This window comes from Helobdella robusta (genome assembly GCF_000326865.2).
Source record: "Helobdella robusta unplaced genomic scaffold HELROscaffold_49, whole genome shotgun sequence".
In the NCBI taxonomy this organism is placed as follows: domain Eukaryota; kingdom Metazoa; phylum Annelida; class Clitellata; order Rhynchobdellida; family Glossiphoniidae; genus Helobdella; species Helobdella robusta.
The window spans coordinates 590,063-613,871 of NW_008705246.1; the positions used below are offsets into that span (position 1 = coordinate 590,063).

At 31.2% G+C, this 23,809-nt stretch overlaps 2 protein-coding genes across 2 annotated transcripts; both read left to right on the forward strand.

Moving 5' to 3' along the window:
- Positions 1–3,977: 3,977 nt before the first annotated feature.
- Positions 3,978–5,974, forward strand: HELRODRAFT_178684 (hypothetical protein; the record flags this gene model as incomplete). Its single annotated transcript, XM_009026771.1, has 6 exons — positions 3,978–4,022; positions 4,411–4,509; positions 4,752–4,855; positions 5,164–5,269; positions 5,581–5,768; positions 5,884–5,974. 6 exons carry the CDS (start codon positions 3,978–3,980, stop codon positions 5,972–5,974), a joined length of 633 nt encoding a protein of 210 aa, XP_009025019.1.
- A 9,491-nt stretch (positions 5,975–15,465) lies between these two features.
- Positions 15,466–15,669, forward strand: HELRODRAFT_127552 (hypothetical protein; the record flags this gene model as incomplete). The annotated part of the gene is made up of 1 exon (XM_009026772.1): positions 15,466–15,669. A coding segment is annotated over one exon (204 nt), but the record flags the coding sequence as incomplete, so codon positions are not given.
- Between the last annotated feature and the right edge of the window lie 8,140 nt (positions 15,670–23,809).

A 23,809-nucleotide genomic window follows, 5' to 3' on the forward strand; every position in this document is an offset into this window, starting at 1 on the left:
TGAATCGGGTCGAATGCAAAGAGATCCCCGCCCATCACATGCAATGTGTGTGATGCGTGGTTTTTATGCCTGATCATATACGCTGTATTTGTTTGTCGTTGATACCTTTGGAGCAAGGGCACACGAGAGATTGACCTTTAACCTCCAAACTTTTTATAAACTTTGTCCATTTTTAAAACTTTAGTCACAAGTCATATAGGTTTGTTAGTTGTTGCGGCGATGAAGCTGATTTAACTTTTTTCCCATTCGATCTGGTTGGGTTGTAGTTTTTAGTTTTCATGTCACGAAACAGATTAACACCCAACGAAGAGGAGAACGTGTACAGTTATGCAGTGAGATATGGAGGCGATGGGGAGTGGAACTATGTGATGAATGCCACGAAGACGAGGAAGAACCTCATGTTGAAAGCTCTCACATTCACTAATGACACGTCCAAGTTCAACCAGTGGGCCACTGACTTTTTAATAAGAGAACTTTGGAGATCGATAATTTTTTAATTTACGCATTTGTTTTTATTTGATTGAATTTTCATATATTTGTGCAACGAATCATTTGTTTCTATAATGATTTTTTTTATAAATGTTTTTAGCTGGAAACGTTCAAATTTATTTCAGGTTATTGGAGATGGTGTTGAACTCGCTAGGAGCTAACGAGCTTCGTACGATTCTTCGCAGCGCTGACAACAGCCCTAATATGATAGAGGTGCAGTGGAATTTCATCAAGGCAAATTGGGCGCAGATAAGTGGAAAGTGGGATATTATCGTTTCTTAACTTATTCCAAGCAAATTCAAAAGTTTGCTAACTTCTATCATATTGAAAATCATGTATCAAAAAATATTAAATAGTGTTGTGTAGCCGGTGAACAAGCTTAACTGATGTGGATTAACAATAACAATATCGGGACAAACACCACAACTATCTACACTAGTCTCACCACCATCAACACAACCACACAAACACAAAAGGTTGCACGGGGTTTCCAGAAGATTGAGACAGATTTTGAAAGCTATTGCGTCAATTTTACATACTGAAAACCACTATAAAGATGTTAGTAGTGTTGATGTTGGCATTTTCAGATAATTATTAGCCATCAAATATTACGTTCAAATAACTTAAAATTTGTGTACAATGATTATCAAGTCACTCAGTTTAAAATTTGTCACTAGTTTAAGTTAAACGCAACAGTTGGTGTCATGGAACTGTTGACGGTCACATGTTGTTGAGAGATGCAACACTTACACTATCATATATGCAAAAAATAATATAAGCATTTTGTACTCAAATACTAAACTCACAGACCAACACAAACATACACACACACACACACACACACACACACACACACACACACACACACACATACATACATACACATACATACACAAACACATACATACACATAAACACAGTTGAAAGCATTCCTGGATACTAACATGAGAGATAGTGATCGTCTGAACATCTACCTCTTGGATCTTGTTCAGATGAACATCAACTGGAAAAACAAGTCTAAGCAGCAACTTGTGCAATGGTTGCAGTCTAGGTCACCGCAATAATTGATAATTGAAAAGTTATCAGCCAAATTTTGTACGTTACATTTCTGAACTATATTTAAAATTTTCGATTTTATTCTATTGTTTCTATTTATTCAAAGTCTTTTTTATTTTATATGAAAATTAAATCAAAATTATTTTATGTTACATGCTGCAGAATGTTCGCCATGTGCAGAAACTGTTCTAATTTGACCCAAAGTGGTTGAAAAAAAAATTAATTTTTCTATTATTTTGAATAATTTGGTTTTAATAAAATTTTTCAAACGGTAGAAGACAAATTTAAAACTGTTTCTCAAAATTTATAAAGTTAATTGAAGTATGGTGTTGGTAATGAATAAACTATTTTTAAAATCAACTGTCTGTTTTTATTTGCAGTATTTGTTGTACTGGAAATTTTATTTAAAGCATGACTATAACTCTGGGCACGCATTTTGGAAAGTGCGGTGAAGTAAATTGTTGGACGAGCGAGCAAGGTAGCAGAGTGTGCTGAGCGTTGTTGTTTCAAACACAGATGATAATCTCTAGATGATGATTGTTTTAAAGTTTAGAGTCATACGCTCTGCAAAGGTCTGAATAATTAAATGTCATTACAAAACCATGAAGGCCAATGTGCTAAGTTGTGCGTACATGCCTATGTTAACATACACCTCTACATTTTTATAAAGAAATATATTTTGTATCGTTGCATCGATAAAAACTGTATTAGCCAGAGGAGCATGCTCAATATGAATTGACCAAAAATCACTAAATAAGCTCATTATGAGAGCTTCATCATCGTCACATCATCATCATTCATCATTGTCAGCATCATCATTATCTTTGTTGGCCTTCTTAACACTTTTTCTTCTTTGTGCCTTATCCTTTCAGGACATTGGCGACCATCGACTTCCACAAAACCCGATCTTTAACACTTTGTATAGTTGAAATGTGGTGATATTACATTGTTGTTATTATTATTATTACAATTGGAAACTATCTCATATCACGCAGTTTTCTGACTGTAGAAGTGAAAATTTTATTGGATCTGACACCTTCAAAACTGATTAGCAAGCCGGATAAACTATGAACTCATATTTATTTTTGTTTAAATATTAATAATCAACTTGTTTCAATCTACTACAATAATTGGTGGACGACAAAATGCTGTTTTGTTTTTTCAAAAAAAAATATGTTCTAAATTTTCAGAGTTAAAATTATAAAAAGGTTATAAATTTAAAATAATTTATCTAATTTTTTAACGTTTTGTGGCTTTTGAAAATTGGAAAGATCAAATCTTAATGTTGGAAGAATCCTTTGATGTTTCTGACTGCAAAATAACAAAAATTTTCATACCAACTAAATAATGAAATAAATAAAACGTGAAAAAAAATTAATCAAATATTATAATTGTTATAAATAAGTTAATGACCCTATGCAACATATTATTTTGACGTGTTGTTGAACTCAGGCGCAGATATTAAAGTTTTCAAAGAACTTTTCATTGAAGTAGCAATTGATTAGGCTACTGTTGACTTAATGATTCCCTCCACAACATAAATTTAACCTGATGATGACATTCAATGAAGTTAATAAGTATACAATTAATCTTTTTGTCGGGTGAAAATATTTGCATCTAATACGTTCAATAATTCTTTCTTTCGACAAACAGAACATAGATCAAGAAAAGTTATAAAAAGAAAAAAGTTTTTTATTTTTAAAATTTTCACAAAAATTGAATAACGATTATTTTGTTTTGTCATTCATCCTGATCTTAACAAATTTGTTTTTAGCGGCTGATCATGCGTTGAAGTGTTGGTCAAAGAAAGTGCAGATCATATTGTAATGCATGCAAAAGATCTTGACATTTTAAACCTTGGCATACGTTATAAGGATATAGATGGTAAGTTGAATCATTTTGATTATCAACACTTAATCAATTATCAAATTTTGTTTTTTTAACACCTCATTTTCATACAACTACAAATGAAATTAAAGTGAAAAACAGTAGGATCAACAAAGATTTTGAACAGTTGCAAATGGAATTGGAAACTCCTCTACACCAGAATGCCATCATTTTTGTCAACATTTCGTTCAGCGGAGATCTCATATTAAATTCTATGGGTTTTTTCTGACTTCTTATACTAACAGCGACAATGTCGTTAGGTTATAAGTTGTTTCGTTGTGTTTCCGCTCTTCATTCTTCTTTATTTTTAAAAAATTGTTCTTAGGATAAACATGTTGTAATATTTAATTTTTCTTGACGATTAAAATGCTTGGATGACGAGTTAGCTCAAAGAATAAAAGTGCCATGTTTCTTGCCGTTACTATAGCGCAATGACCTGGTTCGAAAACCACCTGGAGCTATCGACTCACAAAGCTATGCGATTTGCGCTTATGATGGGCTGCTTGCACGTTTATACAAAGTGTTGATGTAGGTTGTGCGGCCTGATGTGCATGTTGCAGTTGTTAGTTAGAACACGACAGTTCAACAAAGTAAGTAAAGAACGATATGACTGCAGCTCTATGTTTGACTAACCCAACTATCAAAAGCTAAAAATATGTTGCAAAGATAATTATTAAAGGTATGTGAAAAAAAAAACATTTAAGAAGGCAGATAGATTTAAACTTTGACCGATAATTGTGCGGGCTGAAGGAGTGAAATTAATCAGAGAAGTTTTGAAAAAAAATATTAAAAATATTTGAAAAAAACACTTGTAAACATGGAAAACAAGAATGAACAAACTTATCGAATTAAAAACTCTGTGATTTATACATCAAATAATAAGTTTCTTGGTAACATATGTTCTTACTTGATTAAGTTTGAGTTTGAACTTTTTAGCAGATATTTAGCGGCCACGCAATTTTAACCAAATGACGCGAGATCGCATTTCCATGTTTCGATGAGCCGCACCTGAAGGCGACCTTCAAGTTCAAAATCATCCGACCAAATGACTACATTTCCTTGTTTAACACGGAGAAGGTAAACATATTCAACGAATAATTACCAAAAATTGATAAATAAATGAATAACTTTTTATCTGATAGCAGAGGAGACAGTGTCCGTGAATGAAACGATGGACATCTTCAACACCTCCGTCAGGATGAGTACGTACTTGGTGACCTTTGTTGTCTGCGACTTTCTCTCAAAGTCTCAAATGAGCCAGAGTGGAGTTAAGGTTGGTAGGATGGATGTGAATGGTTAAAAATGTCGTTGTTTTGCAGTTCATCTCACGATTTTCTCCAAACAAGAATATTGACAATATTATATCCTTTCATTGCAAATTTCTGGCAAAGCGGCCAAATAATTTTTTCTTTGACATCCTGATGTAGGAATTTAATATTTTAATATTGCAGATTTTGATATATGCTAAAGCAGATGTAATTGATGAGGTCGATTAGTTAATAAGTCTAGAGTTTTTTATTGGAAAATGTTTGCAAAAAGAACAAGGTTTCCTAAACATAGTGTACCAATTTTTACTGCCTATTTTTTCATATTCATTTGAACTCTGCTAACATTATTATTATGGAAACAGTGAACATTATAAGTACTAGCCATTTAAAATTTTTTTTTCAGCTAAACGTGTAAAAAATGTTCAAATGTTTGCTAACAAACTTTGTTAACTATCCCTACCAGCCGTTACAGTTCAATTAGATTTATAAGAGCAGACATGATGAAACTTGCTGCCAAATTGGCCATCCCAAGGTACGTCATTTGGGCGAAAAATTCTTTCAAGAAAGTGGTTTGCGGATCGTTAATGTTAGTTAAGATGGAATGTTTATGACTACTCAGTGCTTGATATTTAAAAATCGTTATTAATGGCAAATAAAAATTTATATCAAAACCTTGAAGAAATTGAACTAATTAAAGGCGAACGGTTTTGCTTAAACAATAATTCAAAAGGTTTAATGTTAGTCACGATTAATGTTAATGTGTAAATAATTGTGGTTGCTTATATACTTTGATATTTAGAAATTGTGTTGGATTGCAATAAAAAAATTTATCACAAAAAATAATTTTATGAAAAAATTAGTTAAATTATTTTGATGAAAGTTGTTTGAGTTTAAGTTTCTACTAAGCAGACTGACTCCAACTATGAATCGATTGTGTAGTTATGCTGTGAGATATGGCGGGGACGAGGAGTGGAACTACGTGCTGAATGCAGCCAACGCGTTCTCGTCTAAGAGGGGCACCATGCTGAAGGCTCTCACTTTCACTAACAACGCATCAAAATTTAAAATGTAAGCAATCATCTCAACCAGCTTTTTATTCAAAGTGTTACCAAATCTTGGTGAAGAAATAATTTGTGTATATTTAATTTTCAATTCTCATAATAATTCGAAAACATATACATAGAATATACATATATAGGAAATCAGCCATTTGTAACAGTGATCAGCCGATAAAATCATGCACACAAGGGGGCCGTAATAACTCAGAACTGTAATTGTGAATAAATGATAGACTGATGTGTTTTTAACAACAAATTAATAAAACATCTTTATAGATTATAAATTCTGACATTATATTAACGTTAATTAGAATGTCTGAAAACACAAAAAGAATTTCATAATACATTATAAAAAAAATGATAGCGTATTCTTCAAACAAATTTTTAAATACCTAGCGATTGAATAAAATCTACATGGTCATTTCATGGAATTTCCTATATACGTTATTCTACATATATGTTTGAAAATAATGCAAATAACTATTTACTTTGGTTACAAATCAGACTATTAGATACGTCCATGAATTCAGTAATTATGAATTAGAAGTTTCTTATGATGCTAAGTAACATTGCGAAAAACCCTACAATGGTTGATATACAGTGGAATTTTATCAGACAAAATTTGGAAACGATCAATAAAAAGTGGGTGTCTAATGGTGTTATTTACATCATTTTTGTTATGTTTGACTTTTCTGCTTTGATGTTGTGGTTTTTCAGATGAGGGATGGAATTATTTAGGAAAAATTAAATTTCCGATTTGGCCAGACACTAAAATGAGGTACTAAAAATCAATTCAAATTAATTTTTTCAAGTTATTAAAAAGTAAATTGTAAAAATGTAATAATGTTAATAGATAAATTCTAATTTCTTAAAATTGTTGGAGTTGATAGTCGTGTTGGGTTCAACTGTTTAAATCAATCAAGCAATCTGTTTGTTTCTATAGCGCCATTTCCGCGATGTTAAACAACCCTCCCCAGTGATTTTTTAATTTTCAAGTATTTTGAATCAAATTAAGCATTTTAATTTAATTAAATGTATTCAAAGTTTTATTTCGGAATAAATTTTCAATATTACAACTTGGTTGCCTGCCACAAACACACTATTTAAAATTTGTACGTACAATTAAGCGCAGAAAACACGGTTCATCTTATTTAAGTTTACCCGCATGTTCCAATCAAATATTTGCAGTTGAAAACTTTCTTGGATGCCAACATGGCAGACGAACCTCGCCAGAACCATTACCTGTTGGATGTCATCCAGATGAACATCAATTGGAGAAGAAGGACTCAAGGAGAACTCGCTCAGTGGCTGCAGGTTCATTTCCCGAAATAACCAACCAAATGATTGGTTAGTTATTTTTTGTCCCATTGTATACACACACTTTGAACAATATCCTATTTGCATTACAAATGTTTTCAATGTTTTGTAATAATGATGTCACTAAATTATTTTTTTAATAGAAATGTTTTGTTGTTTTTAATCAGATATGTTTAGCGGTCTAAAGTGATAGCGAAAAGATGAATATTATATTTTTTATGGTTATATTTCATTATCAAATTCAATTATCAAATATTTTATACCGCAGGGTTTTGTATCAAAGTTTGACAGATTTTACAAATTTTGAAGTAGATTATGAAACCTGTAAGATTTTACAAACATTGATTTTAATTGTTTTTGTATGAAAATTGAACATCAATTGTTGGTGGTGGGCAAATTGTTATTAACATTTTTAATAAAAATATTACTTAAAATTGATATTGATACAATATACACGTACATTCAGACACACATATGCACATACATCCACACATAGACTAATACAACGCACCATTAGATAAAATATACCTAAATAAAATAAAAATGTACGATACACATACGCACTATCCCTACACATTACATATACATATGTATAATACACACATATATATGATAGAGATAATAATAATAGTTATCTTAATCAAACATACCTACACAGACATCTATACAAACACTTAAACACATAAATACAATCATGTTTATAAAAATGTCACACAAAGTATAGTAATGAACAATAAGGATTAATATCTATATATTAACCTGACCAATACAAATATATTCGGTAAACACAGAAAGCCAAACAGTTTATAGTCTGGTTGACACAGTTTGTAGTGATCCAAAAACTACTATGGCCTTTGTCAGTGTATGAGTTCAACCTAAACACTGTGGAAAAATTGGCAAAAGAAAACCAACCGTTATACAAGAAAATATCTTGGTCTGCCTGCGGGTTTGACTTCACTTGCTTTTTATAGCCAAAAAACAGTTCTAAAACTACCATTCAAGTCAGTAGTTGAGGAATTCAAATGCACCAAAGTAAGGTGTTAATGGCTGCTTGACACCTTGGCAGACGAATTTATAACCCAAGTTAAGCCATTGTTGAAAACGGGAAAAAATAGAAAGCCAAAAATGAAATAGACTTGGCAGAATAATCATTGAAACTTAAAGAGATTGTTGGGGTAGTGCAAAGCACAAAACACGGCAAAGGCTGATTTCAAAATAGGTGGTGGTCAAAGGTCAACAACAAAACAAAAGTTCAGAAGATTATTGAAAAAAGGCATGAGGAGTACAACAGAAAAAAAGTCAAGGCATCAATGTAGCAGAGTCATCAGGGTAGATGGTCGTCGTGGGAAGAAGTGTTGCAGAGAGACGTTAGTTGGAAAGAAATTTGGAATATGGCTTTTCTTCGTTTGGCTTTTCTAATAAGAGGAATGTCCGACAAGCTGCCAACAAAAGCTAATTTGGTTCGGTGAAATCAGTCGGCATAAAACAAATGTACAATCTGCGGAAGTCACAAGACACTAGCGCACGTGCTGTCGTCATGTCGGTATGATCTAGGCCACGGTCGGTACACATGGTGCCACGGTCTGTTCCGCTTGCAATGACGCCAAACCTCAGTCTGCGGAAAACACGAAGATGTATTTTCTAAGAGAAGGACAAAGCAGAAACGTCAAATATGACCGAATGAAAGATGGTATTTTAAAAAACGCAAACGATTGGGTTGTGTACGCTGATTTGGAAGAAAGATGTAATTTTCCAACGTACATCAAAAAAACAAACATGAGGCCTGACATGGTGGTGGCATCTGAGAATGCGAATTCACTTATCGTTATTGAACTAACTGTGTCGTACGAAGATAACATGCTTAGTAGCCACGATGTAAAAACTGCAAAGTATGAACAGTTAAACAAGAAAGGATGCAAAACCAGGTTCTACGCTGCTGAGGCTGGTGCAAGAGGAACAGTGGGGGCGTCGATGTATACACTTTTCAGAGAGTTGGGACTGTCATGCTGGAAGCGTACAGCATGCATGAAAGAAGTTATTAGTAGCGCAGAGCAAGATTCGTATTATTATTATTATTATTATTTGGAAATTTATAAAGCGTCGATTATAAACCTTACAGTGTTCTCATAAGCGCTGTATTAGTTGTGGCTGAATAGAAATAGAAAAGAGTGCCGGCTAAATTAGCAAGCCTGGTATATTTTTTTAATATTTTTAATATTTTATTTATTCATCAATTCAAATCAAACAATTGTAAGAAATGAAAATGATACGGAGATCAAAAAAGAAAAGATCTTATGATAGACGACCGTTAAACAGAAAAATTTCATTTAAAATAAAGAAATAGACATTATACAAACAGAACTTTAAAATTAAACTTGCGTACAGGCTACAAAAAATATTGACAATATAATGGATTAAAACAGCATAAAAACATTGACACGTAGTTCAGCGAATAAACCAATAAAAATTCGTTATTGACAAAGTAAAAAAAACACATACAAACACGAGCTTATACATGTTTACATATAAACACATTTATACACATGCACACATATGCGCACATACACACACATTTATACATTCCTAATCCTATAGCAACATATATATAACCCACATATATGTATAATAACATAGCATACCTAAATAGTGATACCATGTGTACAGGATAAAAGAAAAGTTTTACAATGATGTTTGAAACAACCCGGTTTGGAGAGAGAAGTGATAGATTGTGGCAGAAGTTTAAACCAAATTTTAGGCGCCATAATAAAAATGCTATCATTTAGAATTTTTAATCTGCTAAAGGGAATAATGTAAGGAATAAAATGCCGGGTAAAGTTAAAAGGTTTATGTAGTAAAAAATTAGAAATTAGGTTTATGTAGTAAAAAATTAGAAAAGTTAGAAGGTAATCGGTTATTCATAAATTTATACATGAAAAGGAATGCATTAAAAATAAATAATTGAAATATGGTTAGCACGTTTAAAGAGAAAAAGTAATCATCAACATGGTCAGTTTGTGTAAGATAATATATAAGTTTGATAAATCTTTTTTGCAACTTAAATTTTAAAATATGAGTTTTTGGAGAGTGACCCCAAATAATATTACAATACGAAAGATGAGGGAAAATAAAAGCGTAGTACAATTGTAAAAACGTAGGAATACTAAGCTTATGCCTAATTTTGTAATACAATCCCAGTGTTTTGCTAATTTCGAGACGCCAGCGAATCAATATGTTCAGCCCACGACAAATTATCAGAAACAACGAGACGCAATATTTTGGCACTGGTTTTCCTTTCAATCAAATGATTATTAAGGTGTAAATTCAGAAGTGCAAATGTATTTGTGAGGATCTTCGGACCAAAGCACATGTAAAAACATTTTTGATAGTTTACTTTTAAACTATTTTGAGAAAACCAGTTGGTAATAAGTTTTAAATTAGTGTTTATGAGATTAGTATCTTGAGTTAGGGACTTAGATGCATAAAAGAAACTAGCATCATCAGCATATAGGATGAGTTTAAATATTGAATTAACATAAGCCAGGTCGTTAATGAATAATATGTAATGGAAATTTAAAGCAGAATTTTGGTATAAATAGCAGACCAACACAGCTGAAAAATCGACAGTCATCGAGAAGGTGGTCAACAAAGATGGTTGTTCAGGGCCGAAACATTTTTCGACGTGGACTCTGAGGACTTTTCGATGATTTGACTCAACGGAGTTTTCACATACCTATAAAATTAAATAACTATGTAGTAAATATTTATACATAAATAGAAATTATATAATTAAAAAAACCAGCACACATACATATATGTACAGTACATCCAATCACATCATACATACTATATGTATACACACATATTCATAAAATAAAATATAACAAATTGATACATAAATAAATAAAACCATAAATAAAAAAAAATTTGAATGAAATGAAAAAAAAATCAATGTTTCATTAATAATAAATAACTACATATAAAATAATAAATTTAATTGCAATCATTTTACAAATTGTAAATGTTGAATTAATAAATGAAACGTACGATCCAACAATCATTTAATTTTTACAATTTATAACATTAAAATACCTTCCAAGGGATGTTAAACCAATGTTTGTCCAATGTTAAACCAATGTTTGTCCAAATTCTTCTTAAATTCAACAACCATTTCTTCAGGAAGGTCGTTCCGCAATATAACGACTCGATTTGTAAAATAATACCTTCTTAAATTTTTATTGAAAGTTCTAACTTTGAGCTTTAATTGATGGCTTCTTGTTTGTTATCAGGCACCTTTTCAATGACAGGATGACTAGCATCGGATTCTATCTTCAACATATCAATAAGCAAAATCATATCTTTTCTGTTTTTACGATATGCCAATGCAGGCAGATCGAGAAATTTCAATCCTTCAATATAACTTAAACTGGAACAAATCTTCGCCATTTTCGCGGCCCTCTTCTGAACTCTTTCAATATCTTTTATTTCTTTCACGGTCCACGTCCTTCACACACTGCATATTCTACCTATTGTGCCAAGAATGGCAAGTGCTTTATTAATTGAATTATATATTTGATTTATAAATTTCAATTTACTATCAAATACAACACTCAAATGCCGCAATTCTTTGCATTCTAAGTATTTGTTTTCAGTACTGTAACGCAGACTCACATCTATGTTGCCCCTTGTCTCATAACTACACACTGATCAATGTTAATACTAACTTTCCAAACATTACACCAATCAACAATTCTATCTAAACATTCTGCAAGCTAATCATACCCTCTTCCCTCTTTATAGGTTTGAACACTTTAGCATCATTTGCATAGAGATACAGGTTTATATCAACGTCTCCAACGCAGACACTGATCATATCGTTAACATAAACAAAAGAAGCATAGGTCCTAGAACACTCACCTGTGGAACACCACTGCAGATAACAACAATTATCGTAGTGACAGGATGGAAATTACGACGTAGACGTTAACGTCGCAGAACCTCGAACTGTCTGCCACTTTTCCTGGTGTGTGTGTTTTGTGTATGTTTGCGTGTGTGTGTGATGTGTGTGTGTGATTGTGTATAACTATGGACTACGAATGTGTCAAACATATGAGTGGTGTGTGTGTGTGCAGCTGTCAAATTTTTTCAACAATGTAACCAAGTGTTTTCTAGTTTTTTTGTAATATCATGAATTTGTAAAAAAATAACTCTGTGTAAACACGTTTTAATGTGGTATTAAAAACATTAAAGTGAGCGTCCTTGTTATAATATTTTCAGAAAAAGCGATTACGATTGGCAATGATCAATGTCAGATGGAGGAGTAATAGCTGCTCCTGAAAAGAAAACTGAAAACACTCATAGTTACTTACATTTCCATTTTTAGTTCTTTCTTTTAAGCACACTAAAATAGCCTATTTTAAGAGCTCAAATGTCAACTTTGAGTAAAGTAAATCAAAACATGTACCGTGAAAATATAAAAAAATTAGTTTGATTTCTACAAACTGCTATAGTTTGTAAGTGACATAATATTCAGTTAACGTATGCCAGAAGAACAACGATACAAAAATTGATGACGTAATTTGAAAGCTGGCGCAAAAATACAAAATGACTTTCACTACCATGAGAATTTGGACACAACTCTATTTCCGTTTCATAAAAAATATCGAAAAGGCTTTAATGAAAAAACATGCTTCGTTTCGTTCAAAATCAAATTTCAACCAATCGAAAATGCTGACTGCAGACGTTCTCAATTTTTATAATCTCTCCACCTTCATAATTTCATTCCAAATGTTGTGACAGCCCAGAATGAAAAACTGTTTTGTAAATGTCTCATATGTCTTCTGAAATATTTCCAATTGTTGAAATCTTATCATGGATATATATTAACAAAACAAAAGTTCAAAAGATTATTGAAGAAAGGCGTGATGAGTACAACTAAGAAAGAGTCGAGGCATCAATGCAGCAGAGTCATCAGGGCAGATGGTCTTTGTGGGAAAAAGTGTTGCAGAGACACGTTAGTTGGAAAGATCTTTGGAATATGGCTCTTCTTCGTTTGGCTTTTCTAATAAGAGGAATGTATATTTTATAGCGTTATAACCGTCACAAATATATACTTGTTAGACGTAAGCACACCCACATAAAGCACCCATAACCTGACCAATAAATTATATACAATATACACGTACATTCAGACTCACGTATGCACATACATCCACACAAAAACTGATACAAAGCACCATTAAATAAAATATACCTAAATAAAATAAAATGTACGATACACATACGTACTATCCCTACACATGTATACATTACACATACATATAAATGTATATATGTATATATATATACAATCATATATATATATATACCTTTGTATAGCTGTAAGAAATAAAATTTGCTTAAATTACGAAAGTTTCTACATATCATGGCGAGAATGGCAAGTGCTTTATTAATTGCAGGAAAAGACCTTCATCACAAGACACCTCAAACATATTAGCCCTTCATCATTACTGAACTAGTTTTTACTTATTGATCACCTCACTTTTATCGATCACCTCACTAACTCACTAAGTCATCATTTAGTCTATTAATAAGTCACCAAATATATTAATACTCATTAAACTTTTTCACACACAGGCCTAGCCGTTATCAATCGATCACCTCACTAACCCACTAAGTCATCATCTAGTCTATCAATTTGCCGTTACTTCATTTTATATTCCATCGTCAATTACTTTTCTTTTATTTGTCTTATTATTATCTATTTTATTCTAACATATTTTATTTTTCATGTTTTATCTTTTCCCTTCCTCACTTTTTGTATTTATTTTTTCACTTATTTGTTTAATTTTGTTTCACTGCCTTGCAAGTTGTTACAGTTTCTGCGTCTGTCAGATCCTGATTTTAAAGAATAATAAAAAAAAAATTGAATTATTTGATTTGTAAATTAAACGTTGCTGAATCTCGAACTGTTTTCCACGTTTCCTTGTGTGTGTGTTTTGTGTTTGTGTGTGCATATGTGTGTGTTCGTGTGTGTTTTTGTGTGATGTGTGTGTATGATTGCTTGTAACTATGAACTACAAATGTGTGCACACATATGAGTGGTGTGTGTGTACAGCTGTCAACAGAAAATTTCAAATTTTTTCAACAATGTAACCATGTGTTTTCTAGTTTTTTTTTTGTTATATCATGTATTTGTTAAATATAACTCTGTGTCACAAAATGACTCACTAGAATGAGAATTTAACGGGATAGTTGAAAAATTTTAATAAAAAAATAAATGAAAACAATATTTAATAGTTATGCTCATTGTTACTTTACGATGTATTAATTTTACTTTGGGTAGAATTCAAGCTTTGCAGAATTCACTTTGTCCGTTTCAATTTGTCTACGTGACTTTGTACACAAACATGCCAAATCTTTTATGTTTCCAGTTCAACGTTAATTTAACTTACTTAATTTTGAAAATTGAAATAATTTTTAATAAAAATATGTCCCCTTGATGTTTAAAGGTATCAGCACGAAATATCATCAATTTTTTCTGTCTAAAAAGTAGCGACGATACCAAGTTTGATACTCGGCATTAAAAGTATTGCCGACACCGAAGACCAGAACTGATTAGCAAAAAATTTACTTGAGAAACTTGCTGCAAACATAGACAAAAAAAATTAATAAAAAATTTATTAGGTTTAATAATTTACAATTGTGCTTGTAAATTAAAAGTACATTAAATGATCTTTGTTGAAACTAAGATCAAGTTTTACAATCAACTTAACTTTGACAATTCTGTAAAGCAGTTTCTTTGGTTTGATCGTTATATAAACCAGCCTTGATTGCAGCAATCAAACTAAAAATTTTAACTGTTGGAAAAATTTTAATTAACCTTATTTCGGAGCTATCAAATATTTCGACAAAAATTCTTACTGATCAGAATGAGTTCATCACCAAATTCGAACGTTTTAAGCTGCATGGAGGAAGTAGCAAATAATTACTTAACTGAATGGAGGAAGGATAATGACAGGTTCATGTTAGAGAGCTACCAAATATTTTTCAGTGTAAATAAGCATGAGCTATCAGAACTGGAAACTGAAAACTTACTCCATAACATGGATCAGATGAAAATATCAATGGAAATGGATGACAAGAAACCCAGTACGGCTTCCAACAGATTTTACGGCAAGATGAGTTATGACTTGTCAGTGAAAGTGCAGGACTTCTACTTTGAAGAGTTGAGTGCCAGAAATGTTACAATACGCGAAACTCGTTTGGATCTGGTCGTCAGCGGTGTTTCCATGAATTGTACAATTCGTCATCACGATTCGTTCATCGATGCTTTGTCAAACTACCGCCACCGTGTATATCACCTTCCGTACCACAAAGAAAGATTTCATTACAGTGAATGTGTAATCTGTAAGGAACAATTAATGGAGAGTTCCTGCGTGAAAGAGTTTCCATGCTACCACGTCTTCCACGATGACTGTATCAACAGTTGGCTGGACGTAAAACCATTTTGTCCAATTTGTCGTGATTTCATAGCGGTCGATCCGATAGATCACAGAAGATACAGCACAGAGGACCAGAAGGATGGCACAACGCAACTCCTCATCCTCATAATCACCCTTCCTCGAGGATATGAAAAATTAGGAGTTAACCTTGAATAAAATTGCATTAAATTAATATAACATGACAAATTAGAGATTAGTCCAAATAAAAATAACTACATAATGACAAATACAAAGGGGGCGAACACAAGTTTACATAAAATATTAAATAATATGTTGATGCATATTGGTACATGTTACCAGATATGAGTGGTGTGTGTGTGTGCAGCTGTCAAATTTTTTCAACAATGTAACCAAGTGTTTTCTAGTTTTTTTGTAATATCATGAATTTGTAAAAAAATAACTCTGTGTAAACACGTTTTAATGTGGTATTAAAAACATTAAAGTGAGCGTCCTTCTTATAATATTTTCAGAAAAAGCGATTACGATTGGCAATGATCAATGTCAGATGGAGGAGTAAAAGCTGCTCCTGAAAAGAAAACTGAAAACACTCATAGTTACTTACATTTCCATTTTTAGTTCTTTCTTTTAAGCACACTAAAATAGCCTATTTTAAGAGCTCAAATGTCAACTTTGAGTAAAGTAAATCAAAACATGTACCGTGAAAATATAAAAAAATTAGTTTGATTTCTACAAACTGCTATAGTTTGTAAGTGACATAATATTCAGTTAACGTATGCCAGAAGAACAAAGATACAAAAATTGATGACGTAATTTGAAAGCTGGCGCAAAAATACAAACATGCCAAATCTTTTATGTTTCCAGTTCAACGTTGATTTAACTTACTTAATTTTGAAAATTGAAATAATTTTTAATAAAAATATGTCCCCTTGATGTTTAAAGGTATCAGCACGAAATATCATCAATTTTTTCTGTCTAAAAAGTAGCGACGATACCAAGTTTGATACTCGGCATTAAAAGTATTGCCGACACCGAAGACCAGAACTGATTAGCAAAAAATTTACTTGAGAAACTTGCTGCAAACATAGACAAAAAAAATTAATAAAAAATTTATTAGGTTTAATAATTTACAATTGTGCTTGTAAATTAAAAGTACATTAAATGATCTTTGTTGAAACTAAGATCAAGTTTTACAATCAACTTAACTTTGACAATTCTGTAAAGCAGTTTCTTTGGTTTGATCGTTATATAAACCAGCCTTGATTGCAGCAATCAAACTAAAAATTTTAACTGTTGGAAAAATTTTAATTAACCTTATTTCGTTATTTACCTTACCTTATTACCTTATTTAATTAACCTTATTATTAAAAATAACTACATAATGACAAATACAAAGGGGTCGAACACAAGTTTACATAAAATATTAAATAATATTAAAACATGTTGATGCATATTGGTACATGTTACCAGATTAAAATTACCGAGATAGTAGTTTGTAACAACGGGATATGTGACTTGTAGTGTACTGAATTAATTTTAAAATTTTTAAGTAGTTTCTGTTTGTGCAAAATTGTAAGTTAATATTGATAATCAATTGAATGAATGGCTGAACTAAATAAATATTTTAAAAAAATGTTTAATAAGATTGTTATAACCTTCATATTCGCTAGAAATCTAGTGGCGGAACGAACGCATACAGTTCGAGGAAGGACTAGAAACTTCCGACTGCTAGATATCTAGGACATTCGAGAAGCGTCCGTAGAACGGGTATGTAAGACGTGCGGGATTTTGAATGGTTATTGTTGAATGTTTGATGTTAGAAGGCGATTGATTGTTAGTGTCGAAAGCGATGTTTTATATTTGACTGTGCTTTTATTGTATTTTGCATAAAGGTTAGTGAACTGTTAAAGTGGATAGTTTTGGAAAGTTGATTTGATAGTTTGTAAACATTAACCTTTTATAGTAAATTTTATTAGCGATGATTATTGATTGATTAATTAAGTAATTAAGTATTGTTTTTTAAATAAATTAATCAATAATTTGTAAGTTATATTGCATTTATTTTTTAATGGGATTAAACGAAATTGTGTAAATTATGTTAAATTAAACTAAATCAAAATAATTAAGGTACCATACCACCAAACTGGGAGCTGCAAAGAGTTAAAAAACATTCAAATGAAAAATTAACTAATTTATACAAAAAAACGAAAATAAGGGCTTTATCATTCAAACAAAGGACTTAAAAATTTGTGCAAACTTGCAAATATGGAACCCAAAATATGAATATCTGGTGCATAGCTGCCAGGTTAAATTGGACTGGTTTGGAAATGTTGCCACAAATTTTTTATCATATTTTTTAACAAATTATGCCATTCGCACACATGTGTGTTACTAAGTTAGCGAATGTTTGGCGTTTCCTAAAATTTTCACATCTCGCTGCAAAACACAATCCAGTAACACAACTCAATTTCCGTTTCATAAAAAATATCGAAAAGGTTTCATCGAAAAAGAAATGCTTCGTTTTGTTCAAAATCAAATTTCAACCAATCGAAAATGCTGACTGCAAACGTTCTCAATTTTTGTAATCTCTCCACCTTCATAATTCAATTCCAAATGTTGTGACAGTCAAGAATGAAAAACTGTTTTGTAAATGTCTTCTGAAATATTTCCATTGTTAAATTCTTTGCATGGATTATATTTATTTCTAAATTTTTTCAATGATCTCAAACAAAAAAAATTTATTTAGTGACAAAAAACACAATACTGCTTGAACAAATGCATAGGAATTCATGGTTGTATAGAATAGACAGCTTGTTTTGATTACTTCTCTGATAGCTTGATACCTACACTAAAGTTAAATAAAAAGTCTTAAAAATTTTCGAAACAATAAAAACGCTTGAAAACTGAAAGTAAAAGAAAATGAAAGTGAAGAAGAATTACAAAATTTTCTCAATAATCAGCTTGGTCATTTGTCTTGTTGCTAATGATGATGATGTTTTCTTTGATCTATGATGCCATATATGGTGTTGCATTTGGTTTAAATTTTTTGGTTTAGTATTTGGTTATGTTGAGGTATCTGGTTATTCTTAACTTATTTTTCAAGATTAAGTAACATTTGTTTAATAGACATGTAATATTCAAAGTTAAATTAGAACTTTGTTTCTAAATTATTTCAGTGAATATTTTATTTTGAATTACTCATCTAAATATTATTCTGTATAAGATGGAGAGATATATAAGTGTGAAACTGACCAGTGGTCTAGGTCAGTAGCGTTGAGATTGAAAATGTCGATCAACACGTCTCCATGCATTGTCACCAACGACTGTCTCTACATTTTTAATTCACATGGATACGCAAACAGGAAGGAAGGATAATATCGTACAGAAAACCAATCTGCTCAGGTATTTGAATGATGAAAAATCTCCATGGAACGAATCTTACACATCATCAGTTCAGGACAGAGATGACGATGTTGAAAGAAATAATAAGCAAAAAAAACAGTTGCTGATGACGATGCTGTTGATATTATTAATAAATACGTTGATGATGATGATTACGATGATGACGTTGAAACCAGTGGCGGATTTAGAGGGGGGGGGGGGGCGGGCCGATATCATCAGTTCAATTCAAGACAGCGTTAAATATTAAAAAAAAAATTTTGAGTTCGACTCTTTTTAACAATAAAAAATAACGTGGATTTATTATATAAATATGATACAAGTTTATTTCAGAATTTAACTTAAACTTAAATAGTGTTTTGCGGCACAAAATAAAAATAATTCATGTTTTCTTAGTATATTACTTTTATTGAAAACTAATATCAACAAAAAGTAAATCAAAAAATATTATAGTCTACTTATTTAGACTTTTCATAATTTTATGTTTTGTTCGCAGTTAACATTTTATTCCATTTACGATTTGGCGCATCTTATATTATTTTTTTGTGTTTCATAAAATCAGTTTGAATTTTAATTCGTTTTAACATAAAAAAAAATGTCTTTAAAAAAAAAGTATTTTAAACTTTTTTCAACCGACTCCAGCAAAAAAAACAAAAGCAGTGCGATGATCTCAATACAGTTGAGGCCGTTAATGGTAATACCTAGATATTTCAATAATTGCATATGAAATAATTTTGTGTTTTCAACTAAAAAAATTAGCAATAAGCTGAATAATAAAAACATTTTTTGGGTTAGGATTAATGCGTACCAGTCATTACCTGACTAGACTTGAATTAATTTTGTATTATTTAACCATTCAGGTCTGGTAGGAAAATTAAAAAATTTAATCTCAACGTTTTTTATTGCAATTATAAAATCTGATGTCTTGGAAGAAGGTCTTTCATTAAATTTAAACAATGACATGACTGATGTTCCAGACAAAACTGGTAATTCATGTCAGAATTTTTCAAAGGAAACAATACCTTAAGATATTGGATAATATGCACTGCAGAAATCCCAAGCATTTCGAATGCTTTAAGATATGATCTTTTGAAAAATCCATGGAAACCTGACGAGAATAATAAATTTCCATTTGTGTTAGAAGATAAAAAAAACGGTTTTTTAAATTCCAATGGTTTCAAGAATTTTCCTGGCTGTCTTATTCTGGTTTGGAAAAAAGGAGCATTCTGTAGGCTTTGTGTACTTTATGCAAATCGACATCCACATCATGTGGCTCAGCCGGAGTATTTGTTTAAATCGTTATAAATCAGCTTTAGATCAATGTCACTGTCATCAAGCGACACCTTTTCATTGAGAGGCTATAGAAAATCAAAAATTTTTCTGAGTTTGATTAAAAATAAAACTAATGTTTTAAAGTTATCAAACTCCGCTCTTTCCTCAAAAATAGAGCAAAACAGAAAATTGCTTAACACTATTATTGAAACTATTAAATTTTGTGGAAGACAAAATTTTGCTTTGCGTGGACACCGGGATGACGGTGCATTAGATTTTAAATCTGGTAACAATCAGGGGTATTTCAGAGCGCTATTAAAATACAGTACTGAATGTACATTGTACAAGATCTGCCACTGAATGTATATGTATTATACATATTCATTCATATACATCTTGGGGTAAGGCCGGAGAAACCATCACCTAGTTGTGAGCAGTATATTTATTAAAAGAACTCAGCTACGGCATAAAAAACACTATTTTATATCAAAAAAATGTCGCCAGCCTAATTTTGGCCACGCTACCACAAATCTTGGTCCCCTGTCCAAATTTGAAAAAAAATTTAAACTTTTAAGCATTTTTAAAATTTTGGCCCCCCCCGGTCAAAGTTGTCTAGATCCGCCACTGGTTGAAACTATTAAATAATGATATTGATAATATTGTTGTGGAAGGTAATATTGTTATCAGTGAAGCTGGAAACAGCCAGGTTGTTATTGGTAGGCCAGACGATGTGCGTGGTAGCAGCTGCGATGACGCTTAAAGAACCACTGACGATGAGAAATACGATGATGGAAACAATAGTGGTGTTGACAGCACAAATTATGACACTCTCACTGACACTTATACTAGCGTGGATGACTACGAAAGGTAACTATCGACAGCCGCAGAGTTAGAATTTTTAATATATCAATAAATCTACGAAAAATTAACTATTTTCATCGAATAAACGGTTTGGTCACTTTGTAAAACTACTCAAACCAATGCCGAAAATATAGGGAATAATAACATTTCTATATTATATAAAAATATAATATAGAGAATACAACATAAAGTGACCGTCGCATTGCTGGCAGTCTTCAGAAACTTTAACTTCTTGCTCTTTACTTCGCTCCAGGTGCGACAGAAGTTGTGGTTGCGGTAGCGAGATCAAGAAGTTACAAGTTATAAGCATGCAGTAACAGTTTCTGCGTCTGTCAGATCCTAATTTTAAAGAATAATAAAAAAAAGAAGTGCATGGATGTTATAACCTACCATTAAAGACTAAGCAGTACTCTTGGTGGCTATTTTCATCATCCAATTAGATGGCACAAGTAAAAATTTTGGCTTACGATATTGATTAACAAAGGGCGCCAAGAAAAGTATTTGAACAATGATCATCAAAAATGTTGTTTTTAAATAAAATTTATTCAATGGTTCAAACGGGTCGTCAAACAGCTATTTGATTTGTTTCCAGTTTGAAATTTAATCATGGGTATAAAGTAGAATAGGACTCTACAAATTGTTGTTTGTATCATAAAGTTTATTTCTTTATTAAATACATTTTGCACAAAACAAGGAATCCAAAAATATATGGATTAAAGTGAATGACAGCTAAAACAATAGCAATGAAGTTGGTAAGAAAGCATCACACCAATGTGCAATCTTTTGTGTGGTTGGTTGGTTAGTTGGTTAAATTTTAGTTACAAGCACAACAAACCACCTCCGAAAATATCATAATTAAATTCGCGAGAATTTCACATCATTGGTTTGGTAAGTAATTTTATTTTTTTCAATTTAAATGATAATTAATAAAGTCTGGAAAATGAATAAATGGACAATACATGCAAAACACCTCATGAACTTGAAATATGGAAAAATGATTTGACAATAAAAACAATAATATTATATTATGCATTCGTAATGACAACGTGAACAAAAAATTAATTTCTATTCAATATAATGTCAAATATATAAGCTGGCAAATGTATTTACAATCGAAGTACAATAACTCTACTTGATTGATTTTCAATATTCAAGCAGATTTGTGGAAACATTAAATTAGAATAAATTATAACGTTAAGTTTGTGAAAGCTGAACCAGATTAGAGGAAGGATATGAATTATTTATTGAAAAATTGTCAGCTGTACAAACTATACAACACGGCAACAATATGTCTGGCAATTTGAATGGCATTCGCTTTTGACAAAAAATCAAAATAACATGAATCGATTAACAATAATAATAAAAAAATTTTAATAAACTATAGTTCTACAGTTAAATACTTGCAGGAAAACATTTAAATTAAGCGGATTTGTGCAAACAAATGAAACATGTTACACATAACCGTTAAAAAACTATCAAATACAAACACATTATGTTATTTTATGAAAATAAATATAAATATTAAATTGCAACAAAAATCGGAGTTACTTGAAAATAAGGCTGGTATGGTACCGATGTATGTGCAGCCTTATCGCTGACTTCTTGATAGCTATTAACTTCCATAACCTTTATAAGACTCCTATGGGGTGTCGAAGTCGGATTAAAAATTTTCCAACTCCAGGAAAAATTTTCCGACTTCGATTCCGGGTTCCAACTTCCAGAAAAATTTTTCAACTTCTGCTAAATATAGGCTAATTGTAAATAAATACCACTAATAAATGAAAAATACATTAAAAATACTTTTAAAATACTTAAAATTTAATTGTTAAAAATTTAATTGTTTTTTCTTATTAGAATTTTTTTACATTTATGTTATAGTACTTATAAAAAATTATGTGATTTGATTCACATTATAAGCATTTTTTCAGCAATAAAATGATTTGGTATCGCTATACACGATAAAAACACGATCTTAAAAAATTTTAAAATGAACAAATTTAAAAATTTTCAAACTCTTAACAATTTTCTGAGTCAGATGAAAAATATCCCTAAAAAAATCCGTCTCCAATAAAAATCTTGGACAATTGGGTTTCCACCATAGATGAAGAAACTCAGTTTGACTTTCTATATTTATGGTTTTCAAGAATTTCATCATAAGATTACATGAAGACAAAAGACCCCGATGAAATAATTCATTGAATAAAAAAATATCTGTATAAAATAAATTGCAACAAAAAAGTTCAACATGAAGGCACATTCCATAAGCACCTAGGTAAGGCATCAATACAAATGATTAAATCTATACATAATATTTTCCCAATTTAATTTAATAAATTTATTTATTTATAAATAAACATATACAATACAAAAATATATATATTTGTTGTATATACATATATGTATATATGTATATATGCACCATATATATTCACAACGCTGTTGTGAAAAATGTAATAAAATAACGTCAGAAAAGTAGAACGATGATGCACACAAAAGAAGGCAATCATCAAAACAAAACAAATGTAAAGCTCAACTCAGACTTTTAAATAGAGAAGAGAATGCCTGAATGAATATTTGAAAGATTGAATGAATAATTGAATGAATGAAGAAATAATATAATAATAATAAGAAGAATGAATGAAAAAATGAATGAATAAACACAGAAATGAAAACACAACTGAGATGAAATGACAGTATGGAGACACGAAGCAATACAAAAGAACTCATCGATATAGCAGTACTA